The following is a 21,169-nucleotide window of genomic DNA, read 5'->3' as shown; positions in this document are numbered from 1 at the left end:
TGATGGGCCAGATGGATGGGCCCGTGGCTGGATTGGTAAAGGGCAGAGAGCTCCAGTCCGACTCAGACGCCAGCAAGGTGGAGGTGGAGTACTGGTTTGGGCTGGTATCATCAAAGATGAGTTTGTGGGGCCTTTTCGGGTTGAGGATGGAGTCAAGCTCAACTCCCAGTCCTACTGCCAGTTTCTGGAAGACACCTTCTTCAAGCAGTGGTACAGGAAGAAGTCTGCATCCTTCAAGAAAAACATGATTTTCATGCAGGACAATGCTCCATCACACGCGTCCAAGTACTCCACAGCGTGGCTGGCAAGAAAGGGTATAAAAGAAGAAAAACTAATGACATGGCCACCTTGTTCACCTGATCTGAACCCCATTGAGAGCCTGTGGTCCATCATCAAATGTGAGATTTACAAGGAGGGAAAACAGTACACCTCTCTGAACAGTGTCTGGGAGGCTGTGGTTGCTGCTGCACGCAATGTTGATGGTGAACAGATCAAAACACTGACAGAATCCATGGATGGCAGGCTTTTGAGTGTCCTTGCAAAGAAAGGTGGCTATATTGGTCGCTGATTTGTTTTTGTTTTGTTTTTGAATGTCAGAAATGTATATTTGTGAATGTGGAGATGTTATATTGGCTTCACTGGTAAAAATAAATAATTGAAATGGGTATATATTTGTTTTTTGTTAAGTTGCCTAATAATTATGCACAGTAATAGTCACCTGCACACACAGATATCCCCCTAAAATAGCTAAAACTAAAAACAAACTAAAAACTACTTCCAAAAACATTCAGCTTTGATATTAATGAGTTTTTTGGGTTCATTGAGAACATGGTTGTTGTTCAATAATAAAATTATTCCTCAAAAATACAACTTGCCTAATGATTCTCCACTCCCTGTAATGAACACAGACATGACTATAAACACTCAACTACAAAGAAATATGAATCAGGGAGGAACTGAGAAACCCTGCAGGAAGTAAAACCAGACTTGAGTCTTGAAACAAATATAAGGATCACAAACTGACAGTTACCACCAGAACAACCATAAAGTCAAAACAGAAACATTCAATAAAACTAATAATAATGATAATAAAAACAATATCACAAGAAAAAAGAACAAAAACAAAAATTCAAACAGTAGAATAAAAATCAAACAGAAACCCAAAACTTAACCACTTATATATGGACAAAAAAACAAAAAATTATATATAGGCCTTTTAGGATAAAACTGAAATACAGAAGTACAATTATTGTAATCAAAGAAAAAACTGCAAAACATTGATGAATAGATCATCTTTCTGAATCAGTTGTTTTCCGAAACTTTTTCACAGATCCATTGATGAGAAGATGAACATGGACGATCAAACCATGTGTTTTTTTCAATTTCGACAGAAACACAGTCCTCATGTCCACCATTATTAGGCTCACCTCTTGCCCAGTACCTACCAGGTCAACGACAGCAACATTATCTTATTATTATTAAGAATTATACAGTGTATATATATTATACACTGTACATTAAGATCACCAAATTTCAAATAACAATAACATTTTTCTTTTCAGGTGGTTTTTAAACAGGCTTGCATAAAGTGTGCAGATGGCAAAACACACCAGCTCTGAACACAAGAATTGTTGTTGTTTTGACTGATATAATAACTTCTTTTGCTCCCACTTGGCCAAAACAAGTCATTAGCACACATCTTTACGCTATTAGCAGTCAACCACCGACATGTAAGCCTTTGTGTTTATATCTGCATGCATCTGTGGGTTTAACAAATTTCCTATGTAAAGGAATAAACTGAACCAAAGTGAAGACTTACGTCAGAATCTGTGGAGTCCCATCTACCCATTTCCATGATCCCTCCTGCTCTTCGTCATTTAAACCAATCCAAACTTCTGCTGTGGTGACCGTAGAGAGGAATTTCTGTTTAATATGAAGAAAAATCTTTTTATTTTACTTTAAAACCACATTTTTAGCCTATGCCAGGGGTCGGCAACCTGCATGCGGCTCTTTAGTCCTTATAGTGCGGCTCCAGGTGGTTTGGAAAAATAAATTAAAAGTATTTAGGTGAAGTGTATTTTATTTATGTTAGTTCTTTTTTTAACTTGTAGTTCTAAATTGGAAATTACTGTGATATTGAAATATAAATATAAAAATATTCTATTATTTTTTTCATCGCTCAAAATAAGCGTCACACTAGCGGAAGCCAGTATACCCGCCGAAACGCTGTGCATTTATTGAGACTTTCAACCCCAGGTAGGCCAATTATGGATCTTTGGATCCACATTATGTCAGCAGCTGTTCTCCACCGTGAACTATGTTAAAAACAAACACCACTCACACCTCACAGATGACAGTTTACAGTCCTGCGTGAAGATGAAAGTGACTTCGTACAGCCCTGATTTGCAGACGCTGTGCACAGAGGTTCAGGAGCAGAAGTCCCATTGTAAACATACCAGGGCAGACCCGACGATGTTTGTACAAACACGCTTTTCAGCATGTCTTTATTGACCACTTTTTACACATGGTTGCTGTACGCATAAGCATAGCATAGCATGTGCTATCTATGCTGTAAGAATAGATAGCACAGACGTCAGTGCAGTGTTGCCAACTTAGCGACTTTGTCACTATATTTAGCGAGTTTTCAGACCCCATTAGCGACTTCTTTTCTAAAAAGCGACTAGCGACAAATCTGGCGACTTTTTCTGGTGTCATTGGAGACTTATTTATGACGACTTTTTGACGTGAAAGGGCACATCAAATGTGAAAGGGCACCTCACCCGTGCTAAAGCACTCACGGGCGGAGGATAGTGCCACCAGAGTGCCTATTTCGGGTCACTTTTGCCGGTCGAAGCCCGGATAAAGGAGCAGGGTTGGAATTGTGACATTAAAAAACAATAATTGCTAAAATAAATTTAATTTGTAGTTCTAAATAAATTCTAAATGGATTTAGGACGTTTTTTGCTCACTTTATGTCTCTTCCATGATGTTATTTCTCTCTCCAACAGCGTAGGTTACAATTATATTAGCATGACCAATTATGCAAATTAGGTGATGATGTCATTTAGCGACTTCTAGCAACTTTTAGGACAGCCAATACCGATTTTCCTTACTGAGGAGTTGGCAGTGGCGGAGCGCGGGGGGGGCTTACTGGGCTTAAGCCCGGGTTGTTTTTTCAGAAGCCCGGGGTCTTTCAGAGTGTAATTTTTTCATAGTTAGGATGCCTGTGGCTGACAACTGTATAAAACCAAAGCTACACACAATATTCGAAACACAATTCTGTGGGAATTTACGACTGTGTGTAAATCCCCCCTAATATTGGTATGATCAGAGCTCAGACACTAAGCGGGCGGGGCAGCTGCTGCCTGCGAGTGCGCCGTTAGAGAAACGCAGCCAGGCAGACAGAGGAGAACTGAAGTTCGACCAGGTACCAAAGCAAATCATTCGTACTGTACAAATAATGTAAATATAACGGTGTATCACGAAAGATTGATATCAAACTGATCACTTGACCAATATTACGTTACTTGCTCTTGGAGTGAATCAACAAATGGTGAAATGAAAAGCCGAACAACAACAATGCTGTTTCTTTAGAGAGTCTTAGCTTACATGTGTGTTTATTTCATATTTTCAGTTGTTACCCTCCACGGCTTAATAAATCGGTTTCAGTAATGTACTGATATACAAGAATGGACATAAGGGGCTTCTTTCAAAGAAAAAACTCAGGTAGTATTTTATATATTATGCTTTGTATGTTGTTCAGTATATTTCTATGCAAAACAAGAGGAACTTCAATACACAGCAATATATTCACAGTTGAAACCAGATATTTACATACACTTTATGGAAAACACAAGAACATTTTTTTACTGTACAAAATCAATTTAGAGTAAACTTGTTTTGTTTTGGATAAATAAATATTGAAATATCTTTTGAATCAGTTAAATGTCAGAATAAAGAGAGACAGAGCTCTCTATTTTTATCACTTTCATCAAATTTAGGAGTACATATACACTAAGTTTATTGTTAATTAATAAGAAAACTCCAGACGTTCCATTCTGAGCTGAAGAAGCTTCTGATAGGTTAGTAGAGTCCATGTGAGTAAATTGGTGGCACACCTGTGGATGATGTGTCTGTGAGCACAAGGAGGGAGAAAAAGGAGAGTGGAAAAGTACGCGTTGTAAGTTCCGTTGCAGCAGCCTTTCAACGCCTCTCTCTGTCTCTCGCAAGCAAAGTTGACCCAGACAACAAAGTAAAGCTAGTTTTTGGCTACGAGCCCGACACAAACCCGACGGATTAGCCAGAGGTCCCTTTACTATGGTTCGGAGCCGCGGACCTTCAGTAATAGTAATAAATCACACAGCAATAGTACATTCATGTAGTTGTAAAAAGCAAGATAATATATTAAGTAATCCAAAGTATTCAGAATACGTTACTCTCATTGAGTAACGTAACGGAATACGTTACAAAATACATTTTGGGGCATGTATTCTGTAATCTGTAGTGGAATATGTCAGGTTTATATTATTGGATTGTCATTTATGCTTAGAAGTATTTACTCATATATGCTTAGAGTTTTATAATCAATTGCATGTTGATAGAGGTCTGATCCTTAGCAGTCTGTAAAGACTCTGTGTGCCTTCCAGAGTGTTCTGGCATACACACTCACATCTTGGGGTCACGAGAAGAGGTCGTACCTTCTTTTATTGTTTTATGGTATAGCAAACACAAGTATATCTGTTTTAGTCTAAGTGCCTTTTGTTTAGATGAACTGCTGGACTACCAGACCAGCAGGTTTAGGGAAGTCGTTTATGGGGTCACATCTTGACCACACACACACACACATCACATGTTCACTGTTGCAGACACACACGACACATGTTCACATGTGAGTGTCTTATCTGTCGCATGATTAATGAGATGTTTGTGTAGCCACTGAATGGCTGCGAGGGAAGGCTGGAGTTTGGAGTTGGCTTAGATCAGATAAGGTGCTTCTCCCCTTGTAGCAAGTTAAAGACAGAAAGCACTGTGGTCTTGCTTTTGTACACAAGTGACTGGTCTGTGAGTCAGCGGGGTTTAATTGTTAGACCCAACATGCAGTTTATTTTATCTAAGTTTCTTTTAAAAATCCAAAGCCAGCAATAATTAAAACTTTGAATTTTCTTTAATGCTTTGACACATTTTTGTGCAACACTGAAGATGCATTTCCTGACAGCTCACACAGCAAAACACTCACTCAAATCTCAATAGCAGTCATTCAAATCTGTAATTGATTTGTCATATGTTTTTTCAACAATCAGTATGTCATTGCCACCAAAATCTATTCATGCTGTCTAAACAAATGTAGTCAAAATGTTAATATATTTTGTCAGTGGACTCATACTTTTACTTAAACATAATTTTTACTAAAACACATAGAATATCAGAACTGGAACTGTGGAAACCAAACATAGTACAATAGTATTCTGTAAGTTACTGGACTTCCTGTCACTCCTGCCCCTTGCCTTGCAAATGCTCTCTCCTGCAATGTATGCTGTATCCACTGCATTTGTTGGCATCATGATGATGAGCCTTTATTTGTCACTACAATGTTACACATACATGTTACCTGCAGTGAAACAGGACTGCAGGCATCTTTACCATATCCTGTTTTCCTTATCCTTGCTACACTGCCACATTTCCTTATTCTTCTTCCGCTTCTTCTATTGACAGGTTGTTTCCCCCTATACAATTTCTGTCTAAACAGATTTCTTTGATACACTCTAGAACATTAAACATGTTTTAAAATGCTCATACACATCATACATAATGATTTTCTTTACTTTATTTTTAATGTTTTAACACTTAAAAAAGGCTGAAATAAAAGGCTATTTACATTAAAAATGGTAGTTTGAATTTATTTACAGCTCAATAACACATACATACATAAACACTGTACCTGTTCTTCAGGGCTGTTAATAACCACCAGATCTGCTCCTCTGTCTCTGCAGTCCATTCTGGCTGCATCCCAGGGAGCAGAGTGTTTAGAGATGAGATAGCAGCTATGGCTGAAGCTCCATCCTACAGGACATGTTTTATCTGGAAGAAATTACAAACAAATAACATTTCAGTTTATGAATGATCTTTTATGAACTGTATAACAATGAATTCTATTTAATTAATTAAAATCCTCCAAAGACTTGATCACAAAGATCTAAACAGTCTATTTACTTGCGTGCCATTATTTATAATATAGTAAAAATAATAGAAAACTTTTAATAAATACAACAATTTAAACAATAAACAATAAAAAACTGTCAGAAACCCCAAACTTAACCACCTTCTGAAGTCTCCACTAAGGTAAAATGAAAAAGCAAATGCAAATTTTTAGCCACAACAAAACACATAATTATGAAATAAAACAGATTCAAATCTAGAATTATAATCATAGATAAAACTGCAAAACATTTATGAATAAATGATCTTAAAGAAACTGTACTGTGGTTTGGTGTATTTTCGCAGATCCATTGATGAGAATATGAACAAGAATAATCATTCCAAAACCTTCCCCATTTATTGATATAAGCACAGTTTTCTTCTCCACCATCATCAGGTTGTGTTGTTGCCCAGTACCTAGCAGGTCAGTGACAACAACATTATTTTATTATTATTGAGGAAAAAATGAGTCTTTGGTGTTTGTGTGAGGAGTTTTGTCAAACAAATTTTCCATCAGCAGCTTTGAGTTTTTATAAACACACTGCACATTAAGATCACCAAATTACAGATAACAATGGAAATAATATATATTTTATTTTACTTTTTTTAGTACATGGTGTTTGTTAGACAGGACTATACAAAGTATAAAGACAAACACATAAGCCCAGATTACACAGACATCTTGACTGATATAATAACTACTGCCTTGGCTCAGTGTGGCAAAAATCAAGTCATTTGCATGCATCTTTAAGCTTTGGGAAGCCGTTTGGCTCAACCAATATGCAAACTGAACAATCTGCATTCATCTGTGGGTTTAACAAATTTTGGAAATATTTTGGAAATTTAATAAAAGTAATGAACTGAACCAAGTGAAGGCTTACTTCAGAGTCAGTGGAGTCCCATCTACCCATTTCCATGTTCCCTCCTGTTCTTTGTCATTTAAACCAATCCAAACTTCTGTGGTGATCGTAGAGAGGAATTTCTGTTTAATATGAAGAAAAATCTTTTTATTTTACTTTAAAACCACAATTTTAGTCTATGCAGTGTTAGAGAATTGTGGATCAATATGGTTGTCATTGTGCAAGATGATTAGATAATTAGCAAGAATGCTCACCTCTGTTTTACACACACACACACACACACACACACACACACACGTTCACACAAAAGTTTCTTTTGTGGTGATCATAGAGAGGAAGGTCTGTTTAATATGAAGAGAAAACATTTCAGTTTTAAACCACAAGTTTTTATTTGCATATTTTACATATAAACTATGAAATTATTTTTATGTCATAGTTCGCATGCGAGAAAAAAACATAATGCGAGCAAATGATGTAATTTCACAGGCGCAGTTAAATTCATTGCTTCTAAATTTAAAGAAACCCATGCGCTTAGAATGTGCATAAAGAAGCCATCGCACACCAAGATTGTCTGCTTTGCATACACTGCTATTTGTTTGTAATTTGAAAAATTGTTTGCCAAATAGTTATCAACAGTTATTCATTTCCTTTGTAGCAGTGGAAATACACATAACTATCACTGGATTACTTTACTGCTGAACAAATCTTTTAAACTGTCCCCTTAATCTGGTGTACAACATAGCTCTTGTGATTTAGAAAAATCACTGTAATAAGAAGAATGCATCATTCCTAAAAGGAAAAAAAAGAACAACATTAAAAAAAGGAAAAAGTGCATAAACTTATTATTATAAAATGTAAATGAATGTAAACTGTGCCTATGATGCTGCCTTTGAGTGCACTTTGATCAGTCAAACACAGCTGTACACATCTGGCTGCAGAGCTTCACTGACTGTGGGTTCAGGCGCCACTGTAATTCATCTAAATAATATTAAAGATTCTCTGAACAGTCAGTCTGTGGACAGGAGAGGAGGATGTTACAGGCTGTCTTTAGTAAGTAGCTCATTTGTCTGATCTGAACTAGTGTCTAATAAAACTTTTATCACTGTTGCTATAATGTTGTGTAAATCTAAAGGGTCTTATCAGAATCAGAATCAGAATACTTTATTGATCCCAGGGGGAAATTATTTTTTGTTACAGTGCTCCATTATAAACCAACATTAAGACAAGACAGACAATACACTAACTAAGAATAGTACAATATATACATATATATATACATATATATATATATACATAAGTCACTCATAAATAAATAGCTGAACAAGAAACATGTGTAGTTGTAGCAGCAAACAGTGTGTTAAGTGGATGCGTTGTACAGGGAGATGGCCACAGGCAGGAATGATTTCCTGTGTCGTTCAGTGGTGCTTTTCGGTAATCTCAGTCTCTCACTGAACGAGCTCCTGTGACTGACCAACATGTCATGGAGTGGGTGGGAGGTGTTATCCAACATTGTCTTTATCTTGGACAGCATCCGCCTCTCCGACACCACCTTGAGGGAGTCCAGCTCCATCCCCACAACATTGCTGGCCTTACGGATTAGTTTATTGAGTCTGTTGGCATCTGCGACCCTCAGCCTGCTCCCCCAGCATGAAACAGCATAGAGGATCGCACTGGCCACAACAGACTCATAGAAAATCCTCAGCATTTTCTGGCAGATGTTGAAGGACCTCAGTCGCCTCAAAAAATAGAGACGACTCTGGCCCTTCCTGTAAAGTGCTGTGGTGTTTTTAGCCCAGTCCAGTTTATTGTCAATGTGTACTCCAAGGTATTTATAGTCCTCCACAATGTCAACACTGACCCCCTGGATTGAAACAGGGGTCAAGTGTTTCCTGGTCTTCCTGAAGTCCACGATCAGTTCCTTGGTCTTTGCCACGTTGAGCTGCAGATGATTCTGCTCACACCACGTGACAAAGGAGTTGACCACAGCCCGGTACTCTGTCTCATCATCCCTGCTGATGCATCCAACCACCGCAGAGTCATCAGAAAACTTCTGAAGATGGCAGGTCTCTGTGCAGTGGCTGAAGTCTGTGGTGTAGAGGGTGAAGAGGAAGGGGGAGAGGACAGTCCCCTGTGGTGCCCCTGTGTTGCTGATCACCTTGTCAGACACACACTGTGGGAGACGTACATATTGTGGTCTTCCTGTCAGGTAATCAACAATCCAGGACACCAGAGAAGCATCCACCTGCATCGCTGCTAGCTTATCACCCAGGAGGGTCGGCCTGATGGTGTTGAAAGCACTGGAAAGGTCAAAAAACATGACCCTCACAGTGCTCGCCGGCTGGTCCAGATGGGTGTAGACATGATTGAGCAGGTAGATGATGGCGTCCTCAGTTCCGAGACGAGGCTGATAAGTGAACTGAAGGGGATCCAGATGTGGTCTTACTATGGGTCGCAGCTGGTCCAGGATGAGCCTTTCCAGGGTCTTCATGATGTGAGAGGTCAGTGCCACGGGCCTGTAATCCTGGGGGCCACTGGGACGTGGCGTCTTTGGTACAGGGACGAGGCATGATGTCTTCCACATCACCGGGACCACATCACAACATATAGCTACTAACTAATCTCACAATTTCTGTTATTAATCAATATTAATTGTGATTAATCGTAATTACTTGATTAATAGCCTGGCTCCAATTACGTTTTTTCAGCTTTATATTTTAAGGTTGTAACAGACATTTATGCAATACAATGAAGTAAATGCAGAATAAACACAAAGAATATATGCTGACATTCAAAGTGAATTTTAATAGTTTTCATCAATCTTTAACACAGTGAAAACTTAAAAAACCTTCAAGGTCATCAACAGTTACTGAACCCAGGCCAAAAGGTTAAAGTGAATACCATAACAGAATACCATAACAATAAAGGGTGCACAAAACTCAGTATTTAAAACAGAAAAAGACACAGCTGAAAACCCAGAATGTTGAACATTTTCACTTAAAAAGGAGCGATTTGGCTTAGTCCTTCTTTGCACTAAGCCAGTTACTGAGGCAGACTATTCTGTTTACATTATCTGATGACAAAGAAGCACGCTTCTTTTGAATGATGTGACCTGAGAGTGAGAATAAGCTCTCACAAGGCACTGTGGTTGCAGGGGTTGACAGGTACTTGTGTGCAATAGGTGCCAGCCTGGAATGTGCTCCTTCTCTCTTTAACCACCACTGTAGTGGACACTCTCCTACGTCAATTTTGGGCTCTGCTTTGTACAGATTCAGACAGCGGTCATTAGCGTCTTCCTCTGTATCTGAATCAGAAGAACCAAGCACACATGCTGGCAAGGTTCAAGTAGTTCTTCCAGCTTTTGCAGTCTGTGAAGCTCCTGGTCAGTCAACATGGTCACCTTGCTGTTTTGCTGAGCCAGGACGGTGGTCAGCACAGATTTGTTTCTCTGGATCCGCTTGATCATCTCTAGGGTGAAGTTCCATCTTGTTGGAACGTCCTGAACAAGCGGTTCTGTTTGATGTCCATGTGCAGCTTGCTGTGCCTTTAATTCCTGAGCGTTTGCTGGACTATGCTTAAAATGTCCAACAATCTTGTGAAATTTGGCCAGAGCCCTTTCAAATGTGCTGTCATTAAGAGAAACTGTAACCATTCTTTTGCAGAATGTGGGCCATGCAGGGCTGTGTTCAAATGGAAGTAGTCTGGCGGCTGCAACCATGTTACGAGCACTGTCGGTGCCAAGCGTGGTTAGTCCTGATTGTCCCTGATTTTCCAACACTCAGAAAATGGTCAGCACACACCTCAGCATAATGCCTCTCTTCAGTTTTACTCACTGTTAGTGCAAACGATTGTAAAGTCCAATCGTAATCAATAAAATGTGCTGTGAGCCCCAAGTAATTATTGTTGTTCACCGAAGTCCAGTGGTCTCCAGTGCGAGCGACATTCCTTACTTGCACAAGCTTACTGGACTGCTGAGCCCTCTGGTCCTCATACAAAGCATGCAGTCTCGACACAGTGGTTCCTCTCAAGAGCGGATTGTAACATACATCTCCTGATGCAGCGCGAATGACTTCTCTCAGTCCATCATCTTCTACTATGCTAACTGGTCGGGAGTTTTTAGCTATCCAAATTTCCAAGGAATTGGTTAATTTTTCTCTACCATTTTTTGTTTTTCGTCCACGAGCACCATACTCCTGAAGCGTAGATTGGCGAGGTCCCGTAGAGGCGGATTCAGTTGGGTGTTTTGCTCTCAGGTGATACGCCAGTGATGAACTGCTTCTGTGGTACTTGAATTTAGCTTTGCAAACTGTCCACCTTACTCTCATTTTGTCCAACAAGCCATCAGGAAACTTCTTAAAGAGAAACTTTCCACCCAAAAGTCCGTCTTCCTCCATGCTCGCATGTGTTAGCTATAGTAGCATGGTATCACTTCTTTTTCTTCTAATCATTTCTATCAGGCCAAATGCCAGCATAGAACAATGCTGCCCCCTCCTCCAGAGCTGCTCATGAGTTTAAAGATCTTAGATTACAGGAAATAAAAAAAACCCCCAAAACTGTGCTTTAGGGATGGGTATCGAAACCCGGTTCTTGTCGAGAACCAGTTCCCACTGTTTCAATTCCTTGGAATTGTTTGCCATTTTTGCAAAGGATTCCCCTATTGATTCCAGTCGCCCCAAATGACGTCACCATGTTGCGGGACGTCATTTACCTGGCAGGAAACATGACGGCTCAAACGCTCAAAAGTTTGGTTACATTTTCCAAGAACGGATGACAACAGGACAACTTGCAATACTTGAAAAGTAGATATTTCATTTAGAGAGGAAACACTACGAATATGCAAAAACATTTGCTCACAAAACACGCGATGACCTTAAATGAATGTCGTGTTTTTAATTCTTCTCCGGACTCGTGAATCTCAACCCAGCAGCAGTGGTAACGTTTGCACGTCCTCTCCCGTTAATGCAACTAACAGTGCATATTATGTTAGCGCGAGCTGCCTTATTACAAAACCTGCTATTATTGTGCATTTAGGTGACCATGATGAGACAGACAGAGTCTGGCTGGCAGTTCTCGCTGCAGTCTACCGGTATCGTCTCCTTTCAGGCCAGGATAGACAAATGTCACCGAGCAGTGACTAAGTTTGTGGTAAAAGGCTTGCACCCATTTGCCACAGCAGATGCCCCCGATTTTCGGTAAGTGAATGTGTTTAATTGTAGGCAGGGCCATTACTGGATATTCTTGTGTAATTGCTACAGAATAATTTATGTTATACTTTGTTATTGCTACAGAAGAATATTTATTTTATTGTTTTACATTTACAAATTTTTTTCCTGGGGACTCTGTGACACCCCATTGAAGAGCCGTAGGCTGTGGATCTCTTAAGGTCTCACTGTTGGGTCTGTAAGGCCATGTTAAGATATAAAACAAAGTTCAAAACTAATCGACCTTAGTGTTCTCCTTTTTAAAAAAGAATCGATAAAGAATCGAATCATTAAAAAGAATCGAAAATGCAATCGGAATCGTGAAAATCTTATCAATAGCCATCCCTACTGCGCTAATTGCATTAAAATTTTTAACGCATTAAATATTTCACGTTGATCTCAACAATTAACGTGTTAATTTTGACAGCACTAGTTTTTATGCTTTGTGGTTTTACTGTATCTGTGCAGCTAACCAGCAGATTTACTTTAGTCATGTCTACTGTAGATTCATCACTGTGGTCTCGGGTCTTGGACCAGCACACATCTGTCTGCTGTCTGTTGTCACTGCTCAAATATTTGCTGTACAATTTTCTTTAAATTACTTAAATTTTGGTTTGATCAATGTTTTTATTCAGTAAAAAATACATTTTTATTACAGTAAAATGTATAAATATTCTGCATTAAAACAGTCTTCAAACTCTAAATAATTGTTTAGTCTTTAAATTGTACACCACAACTGAAGCTAATTCACTGTAGCTAAATCATACCACAATTTGTTAGTTGATTCATTCCTCTGTTGCCCCTCTCTGTTGTGGTGTGCCCCAGGGGTTTGTATTGAGCCCCTTATTATTCTCTTTGTATATGCTACCCTTGGGCTCCATATTTCAAAAATACAATATTTCTTATCACTTTTACGCTGATGACATTCAAATCTATTGTCAACTGACTGATGATTTGTCAGCATCACTGAACTCCCTGTACGATTGCCTGAGAGAGGTTAAAGATTGGCTGTCAGAAAATTCTCTCGTTTTAAATGAGAAAAAAACTGAAGTTATGGTGTTCAACAGCCATATTCCTCGAGACCAGCTTGTTGCCCTGCTGGGGCCCCTAGCTAACTCTCTCTGTGATTCTATGCGTAACCTGGGTGTCTATTTGTATAGCTCCTTTAAGCTCGATAAGCAAGTATCATCTGTAGTTAAATCTGTTTTTTTTCTACTGCGCCATATTTCTAAAGGTAAGCATTATATACCGCACAAGGACCTGGAAAAACCTATCCACGCTTTTGTGACCTCCAGGTTAGATTATTGTAATTCTCTCTACTGTGGTCTCCAAGCCTTCTCTCTTCGAAGGCTGCAACTCGTTCAGAATGCTGCGGCCTTCTTACTGGAACTAGAAAATTTGACCCTATTACTCCGGCTCTTGTTGATCTACACTGGTTAACAATCAAATATCGCATTGAGTTTAAAATCTTGCTACTCACTTTTAAAATCCTGAATAACATTGCGCCCAGCTACCTCACTGACCTCCTCAATCTGTACACTCCTTGTTGTGCATTAAGATCATCAGGTCAATTACTCCTGGCCCAACCTAAGTTTAGACTGAAGACCAGAGGCGATCGTGCCTTTGCTTCAGCTGCACCCAACCTTTGGAATAGCCTCCCTGCTTCTATTCGAGCCTTGGACTCTATCCAATCCCTTAAATCAAGATTAAAAGCATATCTATTTGACTTGGCTTTCCTGACCAGTTAATACCCTTTTAAATCTTTTAAATTTTAAACTTTTAAATATTTTATTAGATTTTATTAAATTTATTATTTTATTATTAATTTTACTGCTGTTTTTGTCTTCTTAGCAGATTTTGTATTTATCTAATTCTCCTGGTCTGTTACTGCCTCTATCCTGTCTGTGCTAGTGCCCGATTTGTACCCTGTTATTGACTTATGTTGACTCTCCATATTACTGTGAAGCACTTTGGTGTGCCTTCGGGTTTTTAAATGTGCTATATAAATAAAACTGTATTGTATTGTATTGTATTGTATTCATATGAATCTAATTGTGCTACATGGGATGTTCTGTGCACCAGTGAATGTACTGATTTATCACTGGCTTCACTTTAATACTGAAAAACATATAATTCTAGGACACGTTTTGAAGCACTCCTGTCCAGTTATGGTATGTGCAGTTACATGTGTTTGATGCAGACTGAGCAACTTTTTGTTCAAAGGTTTAAATGTCTGCATTTTGGCGAAAGTAAAAATTTGGCCCTTAGAGGTTCTGATGCACACTTCTTTTCCTGATCCTCGTTATGTGTTTTTTCAGTCATAAAAGCTTTGTAATACTGTACAATAGATTAATGGGACAGCTGTGACATGGCTTCACAACTTCAGAACTTAACTTAGATTGCTCTGGTTTGTAGGATTTGTTCAGCAGTAAAGTAATACAGTGATGGTTGTTTGCATTTCCACTGCTACGCATCAAACATTAACTGTTGATAATTTGGTAAGCTTTGTCTTTCAAAATGTAAACAAATACGGACACAAGCAGCGCCTATGTCACTTTCACTGTGTAACTGAATTTAACGCAGTAACCTGAAGTGTCCATCAAGGTGACCAATCACATTAGGACCACCCTTCTCCTTTATACTACTGCACCCCATCAGTCAAAAATGAGTTGATTTGCACAAGCAGGATTTCTCTCCAAGCACAAAGAGCTAAACACAAGGGCATGAAACAGCAGCACTGTTTTACTGAAGATAAATTTCACAACAACAAATATAGTAAATCACTCTCGTTAACCTGCAGCATGCTGTAAATCTTTTTCAACAATCAATAAATCATTGTCACCAAAAACTTGTTGATGCTGTCTAAACAAGGTGATCAAGATGTTAATATATTCTCTCAGTGGTGTTACAGCCCTGGACATATACAGAATCAGGGCGTGTCAGTATGTCTGTATTGTTTTTTATATGTGTGTACTGTGCCTTTAAGAGTCTCGGCAGGCCCCTCCTTGGGTGAGCTGTTTTGGGTTGGTTTTGACCTGGCAGCTCCTAATTGGCCCCACTATCAACAGGCTGTTTTTTTTTTATTTTATGAAAAACCTTTACCCTTCATTTAAAAAAGTTAATAAAAAATTTAAAGAGATTTTGCTGATACACTTTAATTCAGAAAATGTAATGTAAAATTACCATATTCATCATGGTTTTTTAACTTTATTCTAATTGTGTTAACGTTAAGAAAAATGTTCATTTTTTTATAGTAAAACTATTCACCAAATAAGAAAAGAAAAACAGAAAATGTATTTTAGTAATAGGATAAGATGGCCCCAACTGACAGCGTGTAGAGTGAATACCTCAGGCAGCAGAAACCCAAGGAAGAGAAGGAAGGCGAGGAACCATTATGGAAGGACAGGCCCCCCCATGGCATGTACCACTGGCAGATAGAGGAGGTGGCTGATATCCAGAAATGCTGCCATTGGCTGGACAAAGCTGGACTGAAAAACAGCACGGAGGCTCTAATCATGGCAGCACAGGAACAAGCTCTGAGCACAAGATCCACAGAGATTGGGGTCTATCACACCAGGCAAGGCCTCAGGTGCCGGCTATGTAAAGATGCCCCAGAGACAATCCAGCACATAACAGCAGGGTGCAAGATGCTAGCAGGCAAGGCATACATGGAACGCCATAACCAAGTGGCCAGCTTAGTGTACAGGAACATCTGTGCCGAGTATAACCTGGAAGTCCTGAGGTCAAAATGGGAGATGCCCCCAAGGGTGGTGGAGAATGACCGAGCTGAGATCCTGTGGGACTTCCAGATAGAGACGGACAAAATGGTGGTGGCTAACCAACCGGACATAGTGGTGGTAGACAAACGGAAGAAGACAGCCGTAGCGATCGATGTAGCGGTTCCAAATGACAGCAATATCAGGAAGAAGGAACACGAGAAGCTCGAGAAATAGCTCGGGAAGATGATGGAGGGTGAGGGTAACAGTGGTCCCAGTTGTAAGCGAAATCCTTATTTATTATTTATATATAATTACGGGTGAGGATCAGGAGTCCCAAAATGAATTAAAAAAATACATCATTAAATAATTTATTAAATGTTTTAAATAGATGAATAGGCATGTAATTAATTACTTAAATATTTATTTATTAATTAATTCAAATTTTAATTAATTATTTAATGGTGTGTTTAATTAATTCATTTTGTCACTCCTGGCCTTTCATATACATAAACACTGTACCTGTTCTTCAGAGCTGTCAATAACCACCAGATCTCCTCCTCTGGCTCTGCAGTCCATTCTGGCTGCATTCCAGGAATCAGATCTTTCAGAGAGGAGATAGCAGCTATGGTTGAACTTACTCCATCCTAAAGGACATGTTTTTTCTGGAAGACATTACCAACAAATACCAGTTCAGCAAGTTACTGAATTATATTTAAAGAACTCTATAACAATGCTCATTTGATCTGTTCAATTAATTGGAATTTTAGTACTTCAATAGTTTTGCTTTTATCAATCACACCAACAAGAACAGTAAAGCCAGAAGGACACATTTCCTGCGGGGAAATTAAAACAGAGTGGACTGTCTGAAAAAATAAGACAATGAAAACACTCTAGACAAATTTGTGTAACCACCTTCTTGGTGGAAGTTGGACCCAGATCCAGTTTATCAATGGTGTGCTTTTTTATTTGTTGTGATCAGTTTCATTTCTGATACTAAACTATAATTGTCTTGGCTGGAATGACCATGTTGCTGATGAGACTGCCCACAAATATTATGACTGCATCGTGGTCAGAACTGTTGTATTAGCACCGTGACAGACTGGTGACCTGACCAGGCTGTACGCTCACTCTCACTCCACAGCAGCTGGGATAGGCACAAAACCTTCCAAGACCCTGAACTGGATAAGTGGAAGACAATGGGTAGATGTGTCTGTTAACCCACTTTCAGGCCTTTTGTTCACACATTGATATCTCAGGCAGTTTTTGAACATCTGAAAACATTTTAGAGATAAAAGACTGAAATTTTCACAGACCTTTATTACCATCAAAATAAATCAGAATCTGTAATACATCAAAAAAGTCTTGACTAGTTAAAATATGAAAAAAGTCCAGCACTCCTGCAAAGAAAAGTGCTTGTATGAATGTTCGACTAGGTCAGGGGTAGGGATGGGTATCAAAACCCGGTTCTTGTTGAGAATTTTTGCAAATGATTCCCTTATCGATTCCAGTCGCCCGAATGACGTCACCACGTTGCGGAGCGTCATTTACCTGGCAGGAAACACGGCGCCTAAGCGGCTCAAACGCTCAAAAGTTTGGTCATACTTTACAAGAACGGATGACAACAGGGCAGCTTGCAATACTTGCAAAGTAGATATTTTGGCGCTTTGGGTGCCTTGAAAAGCGCTATATAAATCCAATCCATTATTATTATTATTTAAGGGAGGAAACACTACGAATATGCAAAAGCATTTGCTCACAAAACACGCGATGACCTTAAATGAATGTCGTGTTTTTAATTCCGCTCCGGACTCGTGAATCTCAACCCAGCAGCAGCGGTAACGTTTGCACGTCCTCTCCCGTTAATGCGGCAGGTAAATAATCACCTAACAGCGCATATTATGTTAGCGCGATCTGCCTTATTACAAAACCTGCCATTATTGTGCATTTAGGTGACCATGATGAGAGAGACAGAGTCTGGCTGGCAGTTCTCGCTGCAGTCTACCGGTAGCATCTCCTTTCAGGCCAGGATAGACAAATGTCACCGAGCAGTGACTAAGTTTGAGGTAAAAGGCTTGCACCCATTTGCCACAGCAGATGCCCCCGATTTTCGGTAAGTGAATGTGTTTAATTGTAGGCAGGGACATTACTGGATATTCTTGTGTAATTGCTACAGAATAATTTATGTTATACTTTGTTATTGCTACAGAAGAATATTTATTTTATTGTTTTACATTTAAAAAATTTTTTTCCTGGGGACTCTGTGACACCCCATTAAAGAGCCGTAGGCTGTGGATCTCTTAAGATCTCACTGTTAGGTTTGTAAGGCCATGTTACTCCTAAATTTCTATCTTGTTCAAAGATAAGATATAAAACAAAGTTCTAAGCTAATCGACCTTAGGGTTCTCCTTTTTAAAAAGAATCGATAAAGAATCGAATCGTTAAACAGAATCGAAAATGGAATCGGAATCGTGAAAATCTTATCAATACCCATCCCTAGTCAGGGGTCAGCAACCTTTAACACCCAAAGAGCCACTTGGACCCGGTTTCCACGCAAAAGAAAACACTGGGAGCCGCAAATACTTTTTGACATCTAAAATGAAGATAACACTGTATATATATTTTTTTTACCTTTATGCTTTGTGTGAACAACTAAAGTAAGTAAGTAAGTAAAGTTTATTTATTAACAGACAGGCAGTCACAAAGCGCTGTACACAAATATTAAAATAAACAATACAATCAATAGACATTATACACAATGTAAAAGATCAAATGTAAAGAATGTAAAGAATATAAAATACGTAGATCAACAAAAGGCTTGTTTGAACAGAAAACTTTTTAACTGCTTTTTAAAAGAATCCACAGAGCAACTAAGGTGTGTGAAATCCATTAAGTTTTACAGAGAAAATCACATTTTGAACTCTTAAAGAAATATAACAAAAGGAAAGACACCCAGCTGAACTAAAATTATCCAGCAAACAAAAACTGTTGTGAGCCGCCACCCTCATATCGCCTTTGGAGCCTTGACCTGACAGTTGAAAGTCTCGATAAATGCACCCCGTTTCTACGGGTATACTGGCTTCTGCGAGTGTGACGCTTATTTTGAGCGATGAAAAATAATAAAATATAATTTTATTTTTATATTTCAATACCACAATAATCTTCCAATTTAGAACTACAAGTTAAAAAAAAGAACTAAACACAAATAAAATACACTTCAGCTAAATACTTCTAATTTATTTTCCCAAACCACCTGGAGCCGCAGGTTGCCGACCCCTGGACTAGATGAATGAGGCATGTTAAAAAAAGTGCTTTGACTGCTCAAGCAGAGTAGAAAAGTGCTATATATAGATATATATCTTGAAATATATGAAGATAAATTATCACAAAACCCATTAGATGTGTTCAAACTCTGAACCATGAAATTTGTATGTAAATGTGTGATGGTCAAGCAGAATGTTCTAAAGAAAAAAAATGTCTGACTTTAGATGGAATGACTGTAACTACCTATATTAAGGTCTATTTGTTGTAGACTCATTAATTTATAAATGTAACTACAATTTCTATAAAGGAATCAATTTCAGCATTTTTGTACTGGTTTGATTTTGTGATGCAGTCGGCAATGTTGCTACTACTGGGGTTAGGTTAATTGGTGAATCTAAATTGTTCATAGGTGAGAATGTGAGTGTGAATGGTTGTGTGTTTGTGTGTTTCTATGTGTTGGCCCAGCAATAGACTGGCCACTTGTCCAGGTTGTACCTTGCCTCTTGCACTATGGTAGCTGGGATAGGCTCCAGTGACCCTGAATTGGATAAGCGCAAGAGAATGGCTGGATGGAAATAAATTAAATGAAATATCATCCAGCAACTTTCTTGGGTTGACTTTATGAATTTCGAATAATTTCAGTGAGTGCAAAGTCTTGAAGAGCCACAATCCCAAATGACAATGCATATTTGGTCTCTTAAGCATTTAAGTTTAATTAATTTAAGTTAATTAAGTTTCTTCTCAGTGAGAGAAAAGGAGAACAGTATTTGCTAGAGAATTGAATCACTGTAAAGACAACGGTAAATAAAAGGACTCACTCAGAGAACTCAGAAGCACTTCAAGCTCTTTGAGATTTTCAGAGAAGTTGGCACGCAGCAGGTCTCTTTCCTCAGTCATGACGGCAAGTTTTTTACTCACAGTGGAGAGATTTGCATTCAGGCTGTCTCTTTCCTCAATCATAATAAAGTCTGAAATAAATAAATTAGGGCAGGCTTTTGAGACACAAAACATCTTGTGCATTCATACTTAGACTGCTTCTGATTTATTTTAAACCATAAAAACTTTGAACATTGCTTAGCTTGTCAAATATTAATTCAGCACTCAGTGGCAGTTTGAACAATTATTTATGAAGAATCAGACTCACAGTGGACACCATGAGTGACAAATCCAATAAGAAGCAAAACACCCAGCAGACTCCACAGCACAATAACACCTAAATAACGATTCTCCTTACGGCTCTTTGGACCTGAAAAGAGAAGAAAAAAAAGACTGAATTATACAACAGTAACAACAGCTGTTAAAATAAATCTATCACTTCCTACCTGTGTGATGTGTTGACAGTTTTGGGTTGTCTTGTTCAGCAGATTCAGCACTGGCAGAAATTTCCTCCATTGCTCACAAGCAGGCAAACTATTTCCTAAATGGTGAGATCTGTAGCTCAGCACTTGTAACCTCAAATTATCAGTAGTTTCAAGTTCTTCTTTTTTTGAACTTTCGAGGATGTCACACATTTCAGATGTTGATATGATTTTCACAGCACTAATTTACCAGTAAAAGTGGATCTGATCCTTTCTAAAGATAATTTTGTATATGATAGTCATATGAAAACTAATAAAAGTTAAATTTCTTTACGCAGTTTTTTTAAGAACTTTAAAGTTTCAGATTTCAGATTCATATAAAGAAAATAATCAGAAAGTTAGCAATTAAAACTTTAGGCTCCTGCCTAAGACCTTTAAGTTCTTATTTAGAAACTATATAGAAACATGCTAGATAGTATTTTTAATCAGTTTTTAAAGATTGATTATTTACTGTCATTGCTGCAGAGACATTTGTGTGATATGTGATTAAAAATAACCTCAACACAAGAATGAGATAATAACGTTACACATGAAAGTGCTAAAAGGGGAGAATTTCTCTCCCTCTCTCTCTTGCTTTT

At 38.5% G+C, this 21,169-nt stretch overlaps 1 protein-coding gene across 1 annotated transcript; it reads right to left on the bottom strand.

Annotated features, from left to right (window-relative positions):
• Positions 1–922: 922 nt before the first annotated feature.
• On the bottom strand, positions 923–20,195 carry LOC146690491 (C-type mannose receptor 2-like). The gene is made up of 7 exons (XM_085435595.1): positions 20,052–20,195; positions 16,492–16,634; positions 7,077–7,177; positions 6,479–6,612; positions 5,939–6,078; positions 1,820–1,923; positions 923–1,441 (listed from the first exon to the last, which is right to left on the bottom strand). The coding sequence occupies exons 1-7, from the start codon at positions 20,191–20,193 to the stop codon at positions 1,303–1,305; spliced, it is 903 nt and encodes a 300-aa protein (XP_085291721.1). The 5' UTR covers positions 20,194–20,195; the 3' UTR covers positions 923–1,302.
• Positions 20,196–21,169: the final 974 nt, after the last annotated feature.

Source organism: Copadichromis virginalis, linkage group LG16, assembly GCF_057382275.1.
Source record: "Copadichromis virginalis isolate Kocher_CV1m ecotype Utaka linkage group LG16, C_Virginalis_male_GT1.1, whole genome shotgun sequence".
Lineage (NCBI taxonomy): Eukaryota > Metazoa > Chordata > Actinopteri > Cichliformes > Cichlidae > Copadichromis > Copadichromis virginalis.
This window is presented reverse-complemented; position numbering and strand designations above follow the sequence as displayed.

What these genes read in the sequence shown, in the direction of transcription:
- LOC146690491 (XM_085435595.1), bottom strand. Translation starts at nt 20,193, where the DNA reads ATGATTGAGGAAAGAGACAGCCTGAATGCAAATCTCTCCACTGTGAGT. An exon ending in GGGACTCCACTGACTCTGAA is followed by an intron (nt 6,613 to 7,076) that starts GTAAGCCTTCAC and finishes CTGACCTGCTAG; the next exon opens with GTACTGGGCAACAACACAAC. An exon ending in TTAACAGCCCTGAAGAACAG is followed by an intron (nt 1,924 to 5,938) that starts GTACAGTGTTTA and finishes CATATTAAACAG; the next exon opens with AAATTCCTCTCTACGGTCAC.